A 17,869-nucleotide genomic window follows, 5' to 3' on the forward strand; every position below is an offset into this window, starting at 1 on the left:
CTTTGCTTCAATCATGTTGATTGGCAGATTTAGAAAAATGTTTCCAATCTGTGAAGCCATGCACTTTTCCTAGTGACTTCATCCCTGAAAAAAGTACTGAAAATCAAAGTAAGTAAGCGTACTTTTTTCTCATTGAATATTTAGGCAGAGACTGCGATTATCGTTCATGAAAGGTTTCTTTTTATTTTTGAGATTAAAAGAAGAATTGAATCAACGTTTGTCATTCAATGTTCGAATTCTCCATTAAGCATATAAAACTCTTTCGATTGACAAGTACTTATTTTCAAAAGAGCCCTACTTTTCTTATAATTTAAAAATCTTCATTTTTATTTTTATAAACCCCTCTGATCTTTCTTAATGTTTGATTGATGTAGATAAATATCTATCAAAAATCAAATGAATTTCTGAAGCAATGGTATTACATATTTTCTACAAAGTAAATTCTGCGATCCTGCTGAATGGTTGGATTATATATGGTCCTAAATTGTGCAATAAATTAAAAACGTCGATAATTTCAACGTTTATGTGGCTTGGAACTGATGTTTCTATTAGAGATTATTTTTTTGGAAATATTTAATATTTTTTTATAGATCTTTGGAATCTTCGCAAAAAAAGTTGAAAAAAGTTATCCATCATATCTATTAAATCTCTTTGGTACATTAATTTAGATGCAAATTTTGCAAATAAAATTAAGCACTGGATTTTCAACCCAATTGTCATGCATACACTAGAAAAATTTGATACATCTTCCCATTTTTCGCCTTTCATATCGTCAGAAAAGTTCTATGACAAATTTTTTAAGCAAATTTTGTAAATAAAATTAAGCTCTGAATTTTCGACCCAATTGTCATGTATACAATAGCAACTTTTGATACATCTTCCCATTTTTTGCCTTTTATATCGTCAGAAAAGTTTTTATGACAAATTTTCTAAACAAATTTTGCAGATAAAATTAAGCACTGGATTTTCAACCCAATTGTCATGCATACACTAGAAACATTTGATACAAACTTTTTTAAACCTTTTTGTTTGAGGAATAAAGGTTTTATCATATCACTCCAAAAAAAAAAAAAAAAAAAATACTGCTGTCTATCCATGCACTTTTCTGATTAGCGTAGGTCACTGATAACTTGGCTACGTTCCTAAAAGCTCTCGGCTTCTTTGCTTTGCCAATCAATAATAGAGGAAGGCGATGGGTTCCAGCAGAGTTAGCGCAGACCATTATGGTGACGCGATCTTTACTGACTTTGTGGCCGGAAGCACTCTTTTAGATGCTAGGGTTTTTCTCGACAAAGCTTTCCAATTCAAACCAGTCTCATCAGCATTGTAAATAAGATCAAGATCGTAGCTTTCAGTTTCTTTTTTAAAGGTGCCCATAAATTTATTAGCAGCTTCACTATCAGCAGAAAGTTTTTCACCAGCAATATCCAGTTCCCGAATGTCGTGCCTATTTTGTAAATTGTGGATCCTTCCAGTGCTTGCCCTAAAACTAGCTAAACCCATTTTTTTTCACTGAACATTCGCGTCTTTTCACATAAAATCGGTTGTCCAAGAGATCGTTGTTGCAGAAACCACACGTAAAAACAGCATTCTCAAGCTGTTCATCCTTTGCCTTTTTCATTACTTTTGGCGACGAACACCCATCACCAGTTTCCAACGCAATCACAAAACTTAAAATTTTTTTACTGTTACTTTTAATATCAGATTGTAGCCCCCCGATACCAAATCTATCTGCTAGTACCTTTCCCACCACACCTTGTTTTAACTGATTGATTTGTAATTGGAATTATCTAGTTGAAGAGTTCCCATTAATTTATAAAAAGTCCGGACGTTGAGTTTACTTTAGTTATGTGTGCCAGTCTGTCGGGTGCCAATAATCTTGAAGTAGAGATGGGAAGGTGAAATAAAGTCATTCAAAACAAGAAATGCTCTGTTCGAGTAAGCGAACGTTTAAGTTGGTCAAAATATGATATTCAGTCACTGTTATTCAATAAAATAATTTTACGAGACACAGAAAAAAAAACTTTTCCAAATGTGCATCGACGTCTACACCGCGAAAAGCGACGTTTATTCATCGTTGTTGTCACAGGTAAAACTGCCAGAACGCGAAGCATTTCGTATACATTTAGAAACGTATCTTTATTGCAAATATCGAATGCTTCGAATGAATTTTTGGCGCCACGTCCGGCAATCGTCGACCCAGATGTCACGGAAATCATTATACAAAATTGATTATTTTCGTTCAATAAGTCAAGCAAGAGTTTTCATCAAAATTTTCCATTTTATTGAGAAAGATACAAGCCAAATTTGATAAAATATTCTTATGATCCAAAATTCAATAATTAATCATAAACTGAATCAGTCTGTGAGCGTTGAGTCTCTTATGCCGCGAACCTTGGCTCATCGCAAATTTCGCTCATAGTTTTGAAAAGTTTCAATAAAAATATGTTTCACAGCATAAGCCAGTTCGATAGCCTCGTCAAGACCCAGGTTTTCTATTTGAAGCATTCGATCCAAAGACAAAGTCAAAGCAAGTACGGAACTAAAAATAAGCATGGATATCTGATTCGATGAGTGGAAATAAGTCTCATAAATGCGTGAATTTACAGGACTATATTGTTAGTTCACAATTTATGTGGACAAATTCTCAATGAGAGGGGTTTGAACTCCCAAAACCCCTCTCGTGCGTGTAATTTATCTTACTTACTTGTAGAAACAAGTTTGAGTTCCTTCTTAAGATTAGTAGCATTGTGTGACGTAACATATTTCTTCTCTCGTATAAATAATCGTTTAAAAAATTCATTCAAGTTCACACACATATTTCAATAAAACTGGAAGCGTAACATCTTTAAAACGCTGCAACTTAATTTGTTCATTATTTTTTATTTAACAGTTCTTGTCCTTTTGGTTTTAAAAGTAAACTAAATGTTGGTTCTTTTAATATAGTTCTTCTAAAGTGATAACGTAATGATTTCCATGTTCGGTCTTTTATAATTTCTTTTATAACTTAGGAAGGTGATTGAGAGCATTATAAGAGTGATCACGAGTTTAATCATTGTTGTAACTTAGAGTACTGAATTCATCATCCTTTGGAAAGACGCTGGTCTGTTCTTCACGCCAAACGCAAGTCTTTTAAAATTATAGTGGTCTAAAAGGGTCGTGAAAGCAGTTTTTTCTCTTGACGCCAGGTCGTATTGGGTATTTATCTGATATAGTGACTTCGTTAAGCTACCGATAGTCTACCACAAGCCATTTTTTCTTCTGAGAAAATTTTTTTTCTTGGGCACAATTCAAAGATTTGGTGGCCAAGGACTATCGGAAGGTTCTATTATATCGTCCTCTAACATTTGTTTGATTTGTTGCTGGACTTCTCCTTCATGAATCTTAGGGTATCTATACGTTTTTGTATAAATTGGAGTTTCGTCAGTGAGTCTGATCTTGCGTTCAAAGGATGTTGTGTGAGATAATGAATCATTTGGGAGGTGAAAAATTTTACGTCTATGGGTGTATTTATTGTGACAGGGTCTCTGCTCATGTTGATTATGGGTATCTCGCTTGTTTCGCGGGAAATTAACATGTTTTTTGGTAGCGATAAATGTGAGGAGAGAGGGGTGTTTGTGTTAATAAAGTCGCCATTGAGCTTGTGGTCTAGAACATTAATATCGATTTTAACTTTTTGTCGGGGCAGCGCTCTACTGAGTTGTAATTTTTCAGTATTTAGAATAGTTGTCCTATCCTGATAATTGATAATATCTCCATGTTTTGATATCATGACCAATGATTTCGTCATATGGAAATGACGTCAATAAGCGTTCGTCGATCAAGCGTTTTGTTTCACTCTTATCCAGCTTTATTTCCGTTTTCCGTTGGAATAGAATATGTTGTACCTAGACCAGTGTCGTTAGTCATAGGGTCAACAAAATAGTTTAGGGTCAACAAGAGTATTCCGTGTATCCAAATTTGTATGCTTGACAATGCTTATAGAAGCTCCGGTATCAATTAAAAATGACAAAATTTTCTTTTCAGAGTTCGGGGATTTAAATTCAATCGTTAAGTTTTGGTTTGAATAGTCTAGAGGAAATTTGACGCCTTGAAAAATTTTTGGTCCTGCGATACGACGTTTATCGAGGACAAATTGGAGTTTAAATGATTTATACGGGGGTTTTGGTTTTGCTTCATAAAGTCGCTGTGCATTTTTTTTTTCGGCGCTCGTGTACCAAATAGCCAGCGTTCCCACAAAATTGGCATATATTCGTTTGATTTTTTTAAGGCTTTGTTTCTTTGGGGGTCGTGGTTTTGATTTGGTCCTCGTAAAGGGTTTTGGTTAAACTGGGGCTTAAAATTACGATTGTTTTGAGCTCTCTTTGATTGATAATTTCTATTTTGATATTGTCTAGGATTATTTGAGTGTGGGCTGTGAGTGTGTTTTGAGTTGGAGTAAAGTCCTTTAATCTTAAGACCCTAACATATGTCTGCATTGCTACGAAATACAAATCGTCTCAGTCCTATTTCTTTTATAAAGGCCTTTTTTACCATTTATTTCAGTGGCATCGGAAGTCGTTATCTGAATAGCCATCAGACATCGATTCGTCAACTTTTCAATCCTTACGAAATATGTGGTAATATCTTCGCTCTGTCTTTTCTTAGAAGTTGAAAGATCCTCCAACAATTGAGAAATATGTGTGTGGTCTTGTTATAGAATTTGCAAGCTATTATCACTAGTTTTTAAGTTCACTAGTATTGAGTCTTGCTTTGACTTCTGGTGAAATTTTGGATAATATATAAGCAAATAAAAAGGGCTTTTGGATTTCACTATCCATATCGCATTTTTAGCGTTAGAGATAAAATGACTACATTCATCCCGATCACCGTTGAAAGGTGATATTAAAGAAGTTAAAAATTGAACTGAAGGTTGTTCACATAGAGTACTTTTATTTTCTGACGAACTTTCACCACCTGGCATGTTTGCGTCTGTTAAGTTAAGTCTTCTTGTAGTACTACGAGTAATACGTGCTGGAGTATTGAGGAACATAAAATTATGAATTGGAGTTTATCTTTAAAAGAACGGGAAAGGGGTTACAAGAAATTTGGAGAGTGATACAGAATTATTTAACACTTGAGATCATTTAAAACATTATAAAAAAATTTTTACTAACCTGTAGGTTCGTTATTAAACGAAATCACAAAAGTGAACCGTTTGAAGTCGAAATTGAACTCTTGCCAATTCTCCAACAGTGTTGAATATACCTCTGCAAACCAATGTTAAGGACCCAATTGTATGATTGTTGCAGCAATGTTGAAAATCCAATTGTAGCACATAATTGATGAGATCGTTGATTGTTGAAATAATATTTACTTCTAATTATTATGTTTTATTTAACAATGATTATACAAAATCTACAATAACATATTTTCTACTAGACAGAAATTTCTCTGTAATATTTATTACTTTAATTACTGTAATTTAGATCTGATTTTATTTGAATGAATCGATCGTTTATATATTAATTTATTGCAATATCAGCAATTTAGTGGAATAATAACACAAAGTTTAACAATTTATGAAAAAATGTGCAACCTGACAAATTGAACAGAAATAACTTGGTAACGCTGTACGAGTGTATATAATACCATTTCAGCCATAAATTTAAAAAGGAGGTGGAAAGAAATATATTAAAAAGTTGTATTACCTCGAGTCGAAATTTAAGTTCCGTTTTGACGGACCTTTTTCCAAATAAAATTTTCTAAATTGAATACTATATGAGCGTACATCTGGGTTAACTGTAATTAGTCAAGTTTTGGCTCATTTAGAAGTACTCTCTAAAATTAATATAGTGAAAAATCAGTATTTGTTAGTGAATATTGATTAAGATTTGATTTTTTAGCCTTGATGAGGCTTGGTCAAGAACTCTCCAACCAATCCTTGATTTCTAAGCCTCGAAAAAGGAGAAAAAATAACAAGGCTTAGTTTGGCCTAGAGTTGAAAAATCAATGCTGACTCAACCTCTATCTATTTCACCGTCGATTTGTCACCTTTTTGTAGAATCTTGGTATATTTTTGACAATCTGTTTTCTTTTTTTGTTTCAGTAAATGGTGAATATATAACTGCTTGTCCGCATGATGACGCTGTGAATATTTTACGAAATGCAGGTGATATTGTTGTTCTAACCGTCAAACATTATAAAGCAGCAACTCCTTTTCTTCAAAAACAATGTAAGTTAATCTTCTAAAATTTGTTCACGTTTAAAAAAATCGAAAAATTATACTAATCGAGTGTTTTGAGTATCCCGTTTATTATTTGGTTTTTAATGTGGATTCAGGCAGTTCTTTTATTCCAAATAAGGTGTAATTAGTAGCAGAAGCAGTCTACAATTAAGTCCCGTCTATTGGGCATAAATTCCATAATATCTTTTGAGACCAATGATTTGTTTTACTTTAATTGAATGAATAACCGTGCCATAGCAATGGATTTTATGCCACGGTTCTTATAGGTGAGCAGTAAGCTAGTTACAAGTAAGCAAACTAAATAGAATTTTTCACAAATGAAAAGTTTTCATTGACGACAAGTTGAAACATGAAAGTTTGGTTTGAAATACCCCAAATTCGATGTTTTCTTGATAGAAAAAAAGAACATTTATTTCACCCACTTCACTTCTTTTGTCCATGATCTTTTGAGACAACCTGTGTACTGAATTATATAGTCAACAGTTAAACGATGTAATCAGTATATATATTTTAAAAAAAAATCAAAAATAGATCGAGATGATTTTAAAACCTGAAAATTCCATGAAAACTCAAATTACATGACGAATATATCTTAGTCATGCAATAGCAAAATTAAAACCTGAAAACTCGGCGAAATCTAACAAATCTTTTTATGATATCTATACATTGATCATTTAATGGCAAAGTAAAACTGATAAAATAAAAACGGTTTTCTTGGCTCTATGTCAATTTATCACCGAATTTTGATCCCGGAGCATTTCATCCTCCCTAAAATATTAAAGTTATTGTAAGATATAGTTTTTTGCATATACACTTTTCAATCTCCTAATGTCAGCTATCAAAAAAGGCCAACCCGTATAAACGCAAACCCAACTGTTGAGAAAATTTATAACTGAAGAATGAAATTTACGGAATCTGTCGTTCATCAAATAGTATGATTTGAAATTAATAACTTAATTAAAATTTTATTTTGAACAGTGCATAAAGACCTAAATTCTGATTCAACGCCAAGTAAAGACTTTGATATGGAAGCCGATTGGAAGTCATCGGAAGGGAGTGATGATCACAGTTCTACACATTCAAAGTCTGATGAAAACACACGATGGGTTGATATTGTTACTTTACCATTAATGATGGCCTATGTTACGCGATATATATTTGGAACTGATAAATTAAGGCCTAATTCGTTTGAAGTAAGAGGTTTAAACGGTGTCAGTACTGGAATAATTCACTGTGATGATTCGGCCATACTTTCACAATGGCTTAAATATATTACCGATAACATTGTTAGTTTAACACATTTACAGGTAATGTATTTTCTAACTTTTAAAAAAATACGTGTGTATTGAAGAAAACTTTAAATGATTTCACAAGAGTTTTTATTCAAATTTTGAATGGTTAATCCTCAGAAAATAATTTTTCTGGAATTGGAAAAACTTAATTAACTTTTCACTTTTTAAATACTTTTCAAAATGTCTGCTAAATTGTACAATTAAGCTTTCCGCTTTAAAAAAAAAAATTGTGCGTTTTTTGTTGCCCTTTTCTTTATCGACTTCACGTGCTGTTTGAAGATGAAGTACAACAGCTCAATGCTGTTAACAGCACAAATTATGTATAAGCAAATTGACATTTGTTGATTCTTTACTGTCACAGCATCTTGGATAACAACATTTTTGTTGACGTTCGGTTCCCAGTTGTGTCTATCGTTTTCTTTACGTCAGTGCTTTGGCTAGTACCCCTGTTGAACTGTTTGAATGTTTTGGTTAACTATATTATAAATTAACCTCAATTCTTGCATACAAAAATCGTGTATTTGAATTATTAATTTTTATTTCGGTTGATGGCAGAAATTTTGTCGCTATTGTACAATCGATAATTTTTTTTATCGATATCCTTCGTCCTGGGTCACAAACCATCATTTGATGATAACTGAATACTAATAGTACTTTGTTTGCCACAGAATAGTATTTTAACGGCATGTATTCTATTTTCTCTTGAAGCTGTCTCATCTAAATTGGCTCTCTCAGAGCATCGGAGATTGCAATATACTCAGTCTCAGTGTTCGATAATGCAACAATTGGTTGTCGTTTGCTTGATCAAGCAATTGCAGCAATCGAGGATTTTCACGAATCCCGAATAGAATCGCCTATTGTCTATTTCCGATGCCTAGTCTACAACGCTGAAAACCTCCATATCGCATTTTGTGGTTTTCATATGTTTGAGTTTGGAATTAAACGTCCCTTGTAGTTATCGAAAAATCCGTTTTACTGCCTGCGGAAAATATATTTCGTTGTATTTATTACGTATTGTACAGCCGTCCTTATTGAAGATTACAACATTTCCATTTTGGACAACTTTGTTGACCAATAACAAATTTTCACATAATGTACACAAATGACGCATAACGTTCAATTAATATTCCTTGTTGACTGTTTGGCCGAGCGGAAGGAATTCATAATGAACAACAAACGCGCGCAGTTTAAATTCAAATGTCACCTTATTTATTGGACACAGTATTACTTCTCGATAAACTCTTCTTATTTGTAAAAAATACTATTTGCGCTGATACTGAACGCTATATACTTCGAGTTTAATTTAATCATGTTTTTATTTTAATTTTTTTTTTCAGATGAAATTATATAATAGAAATTTTAATCAATCAGATCGAATTGAATATATGGGTTGGGTAAACGAAAGTATACTCACCAACAAACATCCATGGCAAAGCTATAAACCAAGGTTTTTAACATTAAAAGGAACTGATCTACTATTATTTGACACACCTCCTGTATGTAACACCGTTAAGTACAATTTTTTTTTCAAAATTATTAAAGGCATAATAAATGGCTACCTCGTTGTCTTTTTTATACATAAGGAGAACAAATTTTGTCACCCTTTGCTCGAAAACGTTATTCTATTTTTTTGATTATTTTACTTTTTTTATACTGATTAAAAGAACTCGCACTTTTTATTTCGTTTAAAACACACAGTATTTTCGGAAATTTAGCTTTGTTATCATTGAGCCTTGAACCTGAAAATGTACGACTACAATATGCTCTAAAACTGGGAAGTGTTGTGATGGAAATCGGTTATTCAAGGTCATTTGTAAAAGGAAAAATATTTTAATGTTTATACTAAAGCACAGCACGGAGTTTTTTCCCATCCAGTTTGATAAGTGTTTAATTCTCAGTTTTTTACTGCTTTGTTTAGTTTTATTTTAAATTAATCAATAGAGGAGAAGGTGGTAATGTGCCCCCCTCTCCTACTCTGTTTTTTTTGTCTCATGTAAACAATAAAAAGAATAGAAATCTAATGAATACATCATCGGCTTCCTTATTTATTAGCCAATGCATGACTAACTATGGAATAAATCTATTTATTCTTAAAAAATGCACATTTAACAATTCGAGATCAAGTGAGGACTAAATTAAATTTATTGACTTAGTAACAAAAATCGCAGATGCAATATTCGCCTTCAGGACCTGCACAGGCGATATGAGCCCATTAGGGGCCTGCTCTTTCCCACGCCTGGCGCTGGAATAACAGGTGTCACAGAATATACAAATTGTATTTGAGTCTTCAGATACCACTAATGGGCAAACATTTTTGTCACATTTGGACGAATCTGATTCTATGACTTCTTCACTATGGATCTCACGTCTCTTTGGCATCCATTAGAACTGCTGGCGTCATCATCTCTATCATCTCGGCTGCGTTGAACGTCACTTCCGCGTCCGCATCCGCCTCCATGTCTACGTCCACGACTTTCTGCTGAGCGTACAATTGACTTTTGTAAGGTGAAGATGTTAGCACTTTTGATGTTGTAGTTTTTCGTTCCCGGTTTGAAGTCTTAGTCTTAGCCCCAGGGATCGGTTGAATGTCCTCTGGTAAAAAAAAATGCTCCCTGGCTCTCTTATATTTACTCCTGCATTGCCTTGGTCCGGAACAAGGTGATACAGGAGTAAAGTTTGTGAGTCATCAGGGGTGCGAGCTGGGTGATCACTGTTTGATGTATCCCCAATAAAATCAACCTCATTAAAAACTTATCTAGTTCTACAATATCGTAAGCCTTCAGCATTCTATCAAAATGGAACATAAACTTGCGAGGTAGGGAGACTGACAATTGTAACATGATTTTCACGGGCCAACTCCAAAACATCTAAGTAGGATTTGTTTTTTCAATAAAATCCTTGAACCATTCGGTAAACAAATTGGCTTAGATTCAGTCAGATGGATTAACTTTGCCAATAGATCCTGGTGGCGCACCATCAAAAGTTCCGTATAATTTTTACGAGGGACTATTAACATGGCACAAAGGTGGCACAAAAATGCCCGATGCACTCATGAAGCAAACAAGTGTGCATAATGATCCGCGTTCTGCAGCAGTCAGAGCCCCTATCTATTTTTTTCCTTTTTTTACCTATGGCTTGCGGTATGTGACACGTAGCGTGTGTTTTAGGAAAAATATTGATTTTTTTTCCAATACAAATGGTCTCGAATATTCGATTGTCATGACAAAACTTCGGCTTTTGGGGTATATTGGAGTAAGACATTTTCAGGTTCACTTATCTTCAAAATGTAGTAGAGCCCAAAAAGATCAAGGATAACAAAGTTATATGCCCGAAAATATTGTGTATTTTTAACGAAACGAACAGTATCGCGTTTTTTTTTTTTTTTTTTTTTTTAAATTCACTAAGATTAAAGATTAGTGCATTTCAATTTTAATTAGTTATTAAATTTCATGTAATTTTTTTATTTCTGATTTAATTTGCCATGAACACCTCTGTACTAACAGATGAATTCCAAAACAGAGCAATTAAAATTTGTAATTAGAAGATACATCGTTTATAATATGTATTATTTTGTAGTTAAATATTGGAGATTGGTCTAAATGTTCCGTTGTTTATAAAGTATACCAGACGATGTTTCGAGTGGTTAAAGAGTCAGAAAATGTTGATGAAAGACAGCATTGTTTTCTAATACAAACATCTGGGCAAGAATCTCGTTATTTATCTGTGGAAACACGCCAGGAATTACTTCGAATTGAAAATGCATGGCAATGTTCTGTATGTACAGCAGTCATGAAACTTGGTGTAAGTTTTATTTTTATTATATCATTTAAATATTAGCCCTATTTGTGGAACAAATATTCAATTAATCACTTTAAGGGTGAGTTTCGATAAAATTATTGTAAAAAAAGATATAAGGGTTGTAGGGTGTGATTTTTTTTAATCTAGTTTGTAAGAAAAATCCATCGCCCTCTTTTCATTTTATTCTTTATTTATTACTATTTGATAATCTGCTAAAAACATAATTTTTTGTAACATTTTAGAGCACAACATTTACAGTAAATAGTAATGGTAAAACTTGGGGATTGACGTTAGATTGGAATTTAGGATTTACATTACATGAAGTTGATTCCAAAACTCCTGTATGGCAGTATAAATTTTCACAATTACGCGGTTCGTCTGATGATGCTAATTCCAAAATGAAATTACATTTTCAAGATAATGACTTAAAGGTTATCGAAACGAAGGTAAAAGCTATTTCATTATAAAAATATTCCCCCTTACCACATGAGGAAACACGATTATTGTTACATTCAAATGAAACCTGGAAAATTTTTCTTTTCAACAGTCAAAACAGTTCGTCAAGTAAAATTCTAAAAAGTAAACGTGATCATAGAATATGTTAATTTTTTTATACTTGATACCCAAAAATGATTACGATTCAACAATAAATGAATTTACTAAATGAGCATATTCCCAGAATAACCTTAAAATGCTCTATGAAGGTCAGCTTCGAATGTAAATTTATATTCTGTGCTGTAAAATCCAAACATCCAAAGATACTTTTATCCTAATTATTTTCTTAGTTCTTCGGAACTTTCATCTTGTTTTTTTCAAGAAAAATGTAAACTAAAAATGAAAAGAATCAAAAAGGCTTTTGATTTCTCAATTAATTCAATGACGCTTCACCCACTCGAAAGCGATATCGTATTTCATCAACTGTTGATATAATGAATAAAAGGTCCTAGGACTTCTCAAAGCCGTTCCGCCGAAGCCTCAGTTAATATGGTCAACATTTTTTTATCGTTTTATCTAAACTTGAAGAAATTGAATTCTCAGATCTTCTTCCGAATCAATTCCCCCATGTATTTAGATGTTATTTATTACTTTTTAGATTATTCTGAAATCACTATCGTATTTGTTGAATTCTTTCACACTGTCACATGCTAAGCTTTCTCTCTCTGAGAGGAATCTGACTCATGATCATTTTCTAAGCCGATTTTTTGGGTGAATCATGATCTTTTCTTGAAGTCTTCATGAAATGACTTCCAAATTTGAGTATGGTATATAAAATTATCAAATCAAATTAAACTGAACTGATTTGAAATAAAAAGTTAAGTTGGTCGAAAGAAGTGGGCTTAAATATAAATGAAATGTCACTTCTGCAGTAGGAAGTCTGGAAACTAGCCCAACAATAATGGAGGCATTCTTGGTAAAGCATAATTGGCAGGGGAGTTCGTAGGACAAAATATAACTAGAAAAAGTGAATGCAAATTATGTACAAACAAATTTTCGTTTTCGATTTCCGAAAAAATATTGACTTTTAAGTTCTTCTACAAGATTTTGCAATACAAAATTCACATTTGAATTTTGAAATGAACTCTCACAAAGCGTTTCAAGGTCATACGAATGTGCTCACAAAATAGATTTTTTTTTACAGTATACTTTTATTCGCATATTTGAAAAAAGGCTTTTCCAAAGAATTTTATTGTGTTGTTTCCAAAACCATCTCAGATAACTGACTAATCTTTAATTTTAATTATTACATTTTGTCTTTTCTAGGAACTCGAATGTCCAAATTTACAAAGTTTACTATTTTGTATGCACGCATTTTTAACAGCAAAAGTAGCGTCAGTAGATCCAGCATTTTTAAGCTCAATTGTTCCGTAACAAATTTTATGAATTGAATGGATAGTTTGTTATGTTATTTATTATTGGTATTCCATTTGTTTGTATAAAAAAAACTCCTGTCTGCATGTTTATTAAATTTTGTGTAATTCACATACATTTTGTTATATATTTTTTAAATAATTTTTTAAAATGAAAAATTATATTTGTTATTAAATTAATAACAAAAATATATTATAAACGTTCTTATGAAAAATTAGTAAAAAAATGAAAAATACTAAAAATTGTAGCTAGGTTTTAATTTTCATGTTCAAGTTAATGATGGGAAACGATTTTCTTTTTTTAAATAATATTAGTCCTGATTCAATCAATTTCAGTTAGATTAATGGAGTTTGACTGATACTCATATATTCTGTCTTCGTGCCATACCAGCTTTAATAAAAAAACCCCGCAGACTTCATATGGAAAATGACTCTCGATAAATTTTCTGTAATATTGAAAATGTTAGTTCTTGAAGAAAAGAATCATTGGGTACAAAATGCTTAAAAGAGTTAAGTGTTTGTGATATTTGATTTACAAGTTTAGTTTTATTTTTTAACTGACATGCAAATACCTCTGAAAGTACTGATATCGAAAAAATGCACAATATAAGCCCTATTAGAAATGAAAAACGCTTAATAAATGTCAAATATGACACCGGCCTATAAATATATGACACCGGCCATACGGTTTACGACTTCAATTTTAACTAAGCTTTGAAGGCATTTGCCAGTTTTCTCCTATTTTTGATCTCCGTTTTTGAATCAACTCTACGCTTAGACATGCATCCATGACAAGGTTTAAAGTCGAATAATAATTTGGAGTAAGAAAATAATAAATCCCGTTGACTAACTAGAACATAATACACCGAGGCCTCTTTAATTCGAACTCCGAAAAATTACCCCCTGTTCGGATTCGTGGATCGTTCGGATTATAGTGCACAGAATTTATAGGATATTTTTAATGAAGCATTTTTTCTGGTAAAGGAATGTCCACTTGGTCAGCCCATTCAAGGCATGTATTTAAGGCAGATACCGCGCTTGAATTGGAAACGCTTGCTACTGGTTCAACGTGCGACATTTCTTCACTTTTGCCGTCATATTCCTGTGTTACTTGCCTTATTATTTCATCGTCAGCAAGAGGTTCAGTTTCATTCAGGTCATCATTGCTTAGTAAGAAGTCATTCATTTCCGCCTCATAAAAGTCTCTATTAACGAAAACAGCTTAAAGAATGTCATGTTCTGGTTCTAAATCATCATGTTCTTCGATGTTTAATTGAGGCCACAAGGGAGACCAAGATTTTTATTTTAGGTTCGTATCTTTTTTTGTTGCAACTTTCAGAAAACGAAGAAACAGCGTTTTCATAGTGATTTTTTAAGGATATCGGACACAATACATTTAGATTCCAATCCCTGTTGTGCAAGAACTTGCAGCAAAAGTTTTTGTTTTTTTTTGTAATTCACCTTTATATTTTGAATAACGTTCTGATCCATTGGCTGGATGAGAGCTCTGGGTTTTGGTTCATTGGCTCTTCCTCAATGGATTGCAGGTCTTCATCTAGCGGATGTGCTGGCGGATTGTCGAGAAGCAATGTCGGTTCTCAGTGGTAAATTCTTCTTATATAAGAATTTTTCACTCGAAAAAATATAAGTCTCGTCACTCATGCATTCTTTTGCTCCATGTAATAAATAACTGGTAGCCTTTCGAACAGATGCAAAGGAATGTGGCTCTTGTGTTTGCCAATGACCAACAAAAGCAGTTTGTGCGTCCTAGCAGTATTTTAACAGGGCATAAATGTTATTTTTTCTTTGGTAAGTTTTGAACTTGGCGTTTTAGCTTCTATATCAGATGCTAGCGTTTTGTCTGGTATATTTTTCCGATACAAACCAGAGTCATCCGTATTATAGATTCGCTCTGCGGATAAATTTTTCAACTTGCTAATATCCATGAATTTTTCCTGGAATGGTTTTACGGCGCCTTCGTTGGTTGTTGAACAATTTCTCCCCGGTTATTTTTAGTTGATGTATTCTGTGTCTCTTTTTAAATTTTTCCAGCCAACCTTTACTGGCAGAAAACTCTCCTCGCTCAAGCCTTTTATTAAAGTATTTCGCTTTCTCCATCAAAATACCTCCTGACAAGGGAACACATTTTTCGTCGTTGTTCTATAAACCACGTGAACAATGCTTCTTCAAAGTTGTGAATTTTCCGTCGTTTTTAATAGGTTTCGAAAACCTGGACCCTTTTCAGTTCCCACAACATAAGATTGTATCTGTTCTTCCTTCTTCTTAATATCAAAAATGATAGATATGCCCGTACCATAATTCTGCGCAAGAAAACTAAAAGAAATACCTTTCTTGAGTTTATCAAAAATCTCGCATTTTTGAGAAATAGCCAGGGTCACGTGTTTCCTTTTCTTTGGCGTCGAAACCATGATGTAGAAACACAAATTAACGGACGAGTAACAATAACAAATGCGCCTGACATCGCATTGTCAAGCGCGGTTGGGGATGAGGCGTTCGGATTTCAGAGGTGTTCGGATTAGAAGGGATTCGGATTAAAGAGGTCCTGGTGTAGATAATTAAATTAATGTTAACCAATTGCTAGTTATGCCCAAAAATGAGTAGTAAATAATGAAACTAGTGGATAATGTCGAGTATCATGTCAAATACGTCAACAAACATAGACACATCTTGTGGCCCAAAACTCCAAGTGTCATGAATTCGATTCCCATGTAGTTGTGTATAAACAGATCATTGTACTTTCAGTGTGTAAGTTTTTTTCTGTTTTTTTCTCATTGTACTTCCGAATTTAATTTAATCTAGTTTATTGATGATTTATTTGAAACTTTAAAGGCAAAAGGATGAAATTAGCCCTAAGTAACCTATTTTGTGTCTTTAAAGATTGTTGTAAATAGAATAAGAATCTATTAGGATAAGAACGAATAATATATAATATATGAATTGAGATAGAACTTACCTGGCAAAAGAGAAATGTTTTGTCCGATAACGGCATTACTTACCTACTACCCCAATCACTAAAAACTTCCGGAAACTGTGACATAGAAATGTAGAGATATTTCTTAAAAATGATAATTCTTGTTAGTAGATATTTTAGTAATCCAATTTTAATGAATACGCAAAAAATTTTAGTAAATCAAAATGCACCATTAATTAGAAAATTTTTACATAATTAAATGTAATGTAATGTAATTAAGGCCTAGGGTATAAAGAAGTACTTGTTAAAGAAGTAAAATGTTACTTTTCTCAATCCTAAAAACACTTCTTTTTTTAAATTTCATTTCATAATTTTAAAAATATGACTGAATGAAGATAGATTTTATATTAATACTGATAAATATTACTTGTTAAATTGACTTCCTATACCATATTTTGCTCAGTCGAACATTTTAGAAATTGTCATACTTGTCATAGTGCTACATACGCGGCATCTGCGATATATATTATCCGGAACTCCCAAAACCTTCTAATAATTTCCTGAAATATTTTTTTTTCACAACTGATTAGTCATAAATTTCGCCTTTACGTAGAATCATTTATACAATGGTTTCTATTAACTGAAACAATCTTTTAAATTTTCTGTACAAATAGCACAAAGTGTGCTCAAAAATTCATGATGATTATTCAGTGTAATCACTATACGTTAACTTTACAAATTTGACATCGATTTAATTTACTCGCATATATTGTTATTTTAACTTTGAAATTTCCAGAGAGTGTTTCCTATCATTAATCAGAGCATTGTATAATAGGGTTTGGTTTTCACTTTAATCAATTAGATACTCTAATAAAAATTTTTACTAACGGTCCCTCAAAAAATAAATCGGATTTACTCATAGAAAAATGAAAAAAAAAAAATTAATTTGGTGCTAACAAAATATGGAGTAAATGCTTGCAGGTGAAAATGAATTTTCCATGCAGTTAATCCATATAAATTTCTACTATTTATATAATTTTTTTTATTATGGTGTTAAATATAATTTGAATAAAATTAGTTTATTGTTGAATTATTTTTGTATCGAATTTGTATATTTTATTAATAATAATCTATCGGTATTTTGTAATATAATTGATAAAGAAGAATATTGCATGGATTACCTGGTAATATATAATTAATGCAGTCAAGTGCATCGGGGCTAACAACTATGGGGATTAATTTATTTATGATGAAATCCGATGGATTTTTAATGGATCTTTACTTTTCTGTACATTCCTTAAGTTTGTATTAAAATTGTGATATATATTTAATTCTATTGTAATATAACAAAGAGAGTAGAATTTATTACAAAAAATATGTTGAACATATTATTATTATCTTTTTAGAATAATTTAAGGTTTTTGCTCACCAATTATAACATCAATTATATTATTGATGAAGAAATCTAAAAAAAATTCGAAATCGACAACAATTTCTATTTTTATTTCTTAAATTCTTAATAAAAATATTAATCTTTAAATTTTAACATGTGACGTCACAAAGCTTTTGATTCTCCCTCTTTCCCTAGTAGTAAGTTGCCGTAATTGACGTAATTAATGCATGGTCTCTTATTAGGGTTTCCACCTCCCCAAATTTGATGGCGAGACTTCAGAATTCGTATAATTTTTCCCAACTTTCTATATCAACATCAGTCCTTCATAGTTCAGCAAATAAATAACATTTTTGATTATTT

At 32.3% G+C, this 17,869-nt stretch overlaps 1 protein-coding gene across 1 annotated transcript in view; it reads left to right on the forward strand.

The window, feature by feature from the left end:
• The window catches only part of LOC123302170 (gamma-1-syntrophin), a 28,349-nt gene extending 15,164 nt beyond the window's left edge, over positions 1-13,185 (forward strand). The window contains exons 3-8 of the mRNA XM_044884997.1: positions 6,089-6,214; positions 7,205-7,533; positions 8,856-9,014; positions 11,095-11,319; positions 11,559-11,762; positions 13,078-13,185. Of these exons, the coding sequence (XP_044740932.1) occupies positions 6,089-6,214; positions 7,205-7,533; positions 8,856-9,014; positions 11,095-11,319; positions 11,559-11,762; positions 13,078-13,185 (1,151 nt within the window). The remainder of the gene's footprint in view (positions 1-6,088; positions 6,215-7,204; positions 7,534-8,855; positions 9,015-11,094; positions 11,320-11,558; positions 11,763-13,077) is intronic.
• Positions 13,186-17,869: the final 4,684 nt, after the last annotated feature.

This window comes from Chrysoperla carnea, chromosome X (genome assembly GCF_905475395.1).
Source record: "Chrysoperla carnea chromosome X, inChrCarn1.1, whole genome shotgun sequence".
Lineage (NCBI taxonomy): Eukaryota > Metazoa > Arthropoda > Insecta > Neuroptera > Chrysopidae > Chrysoperla > Chrysoperla carnea.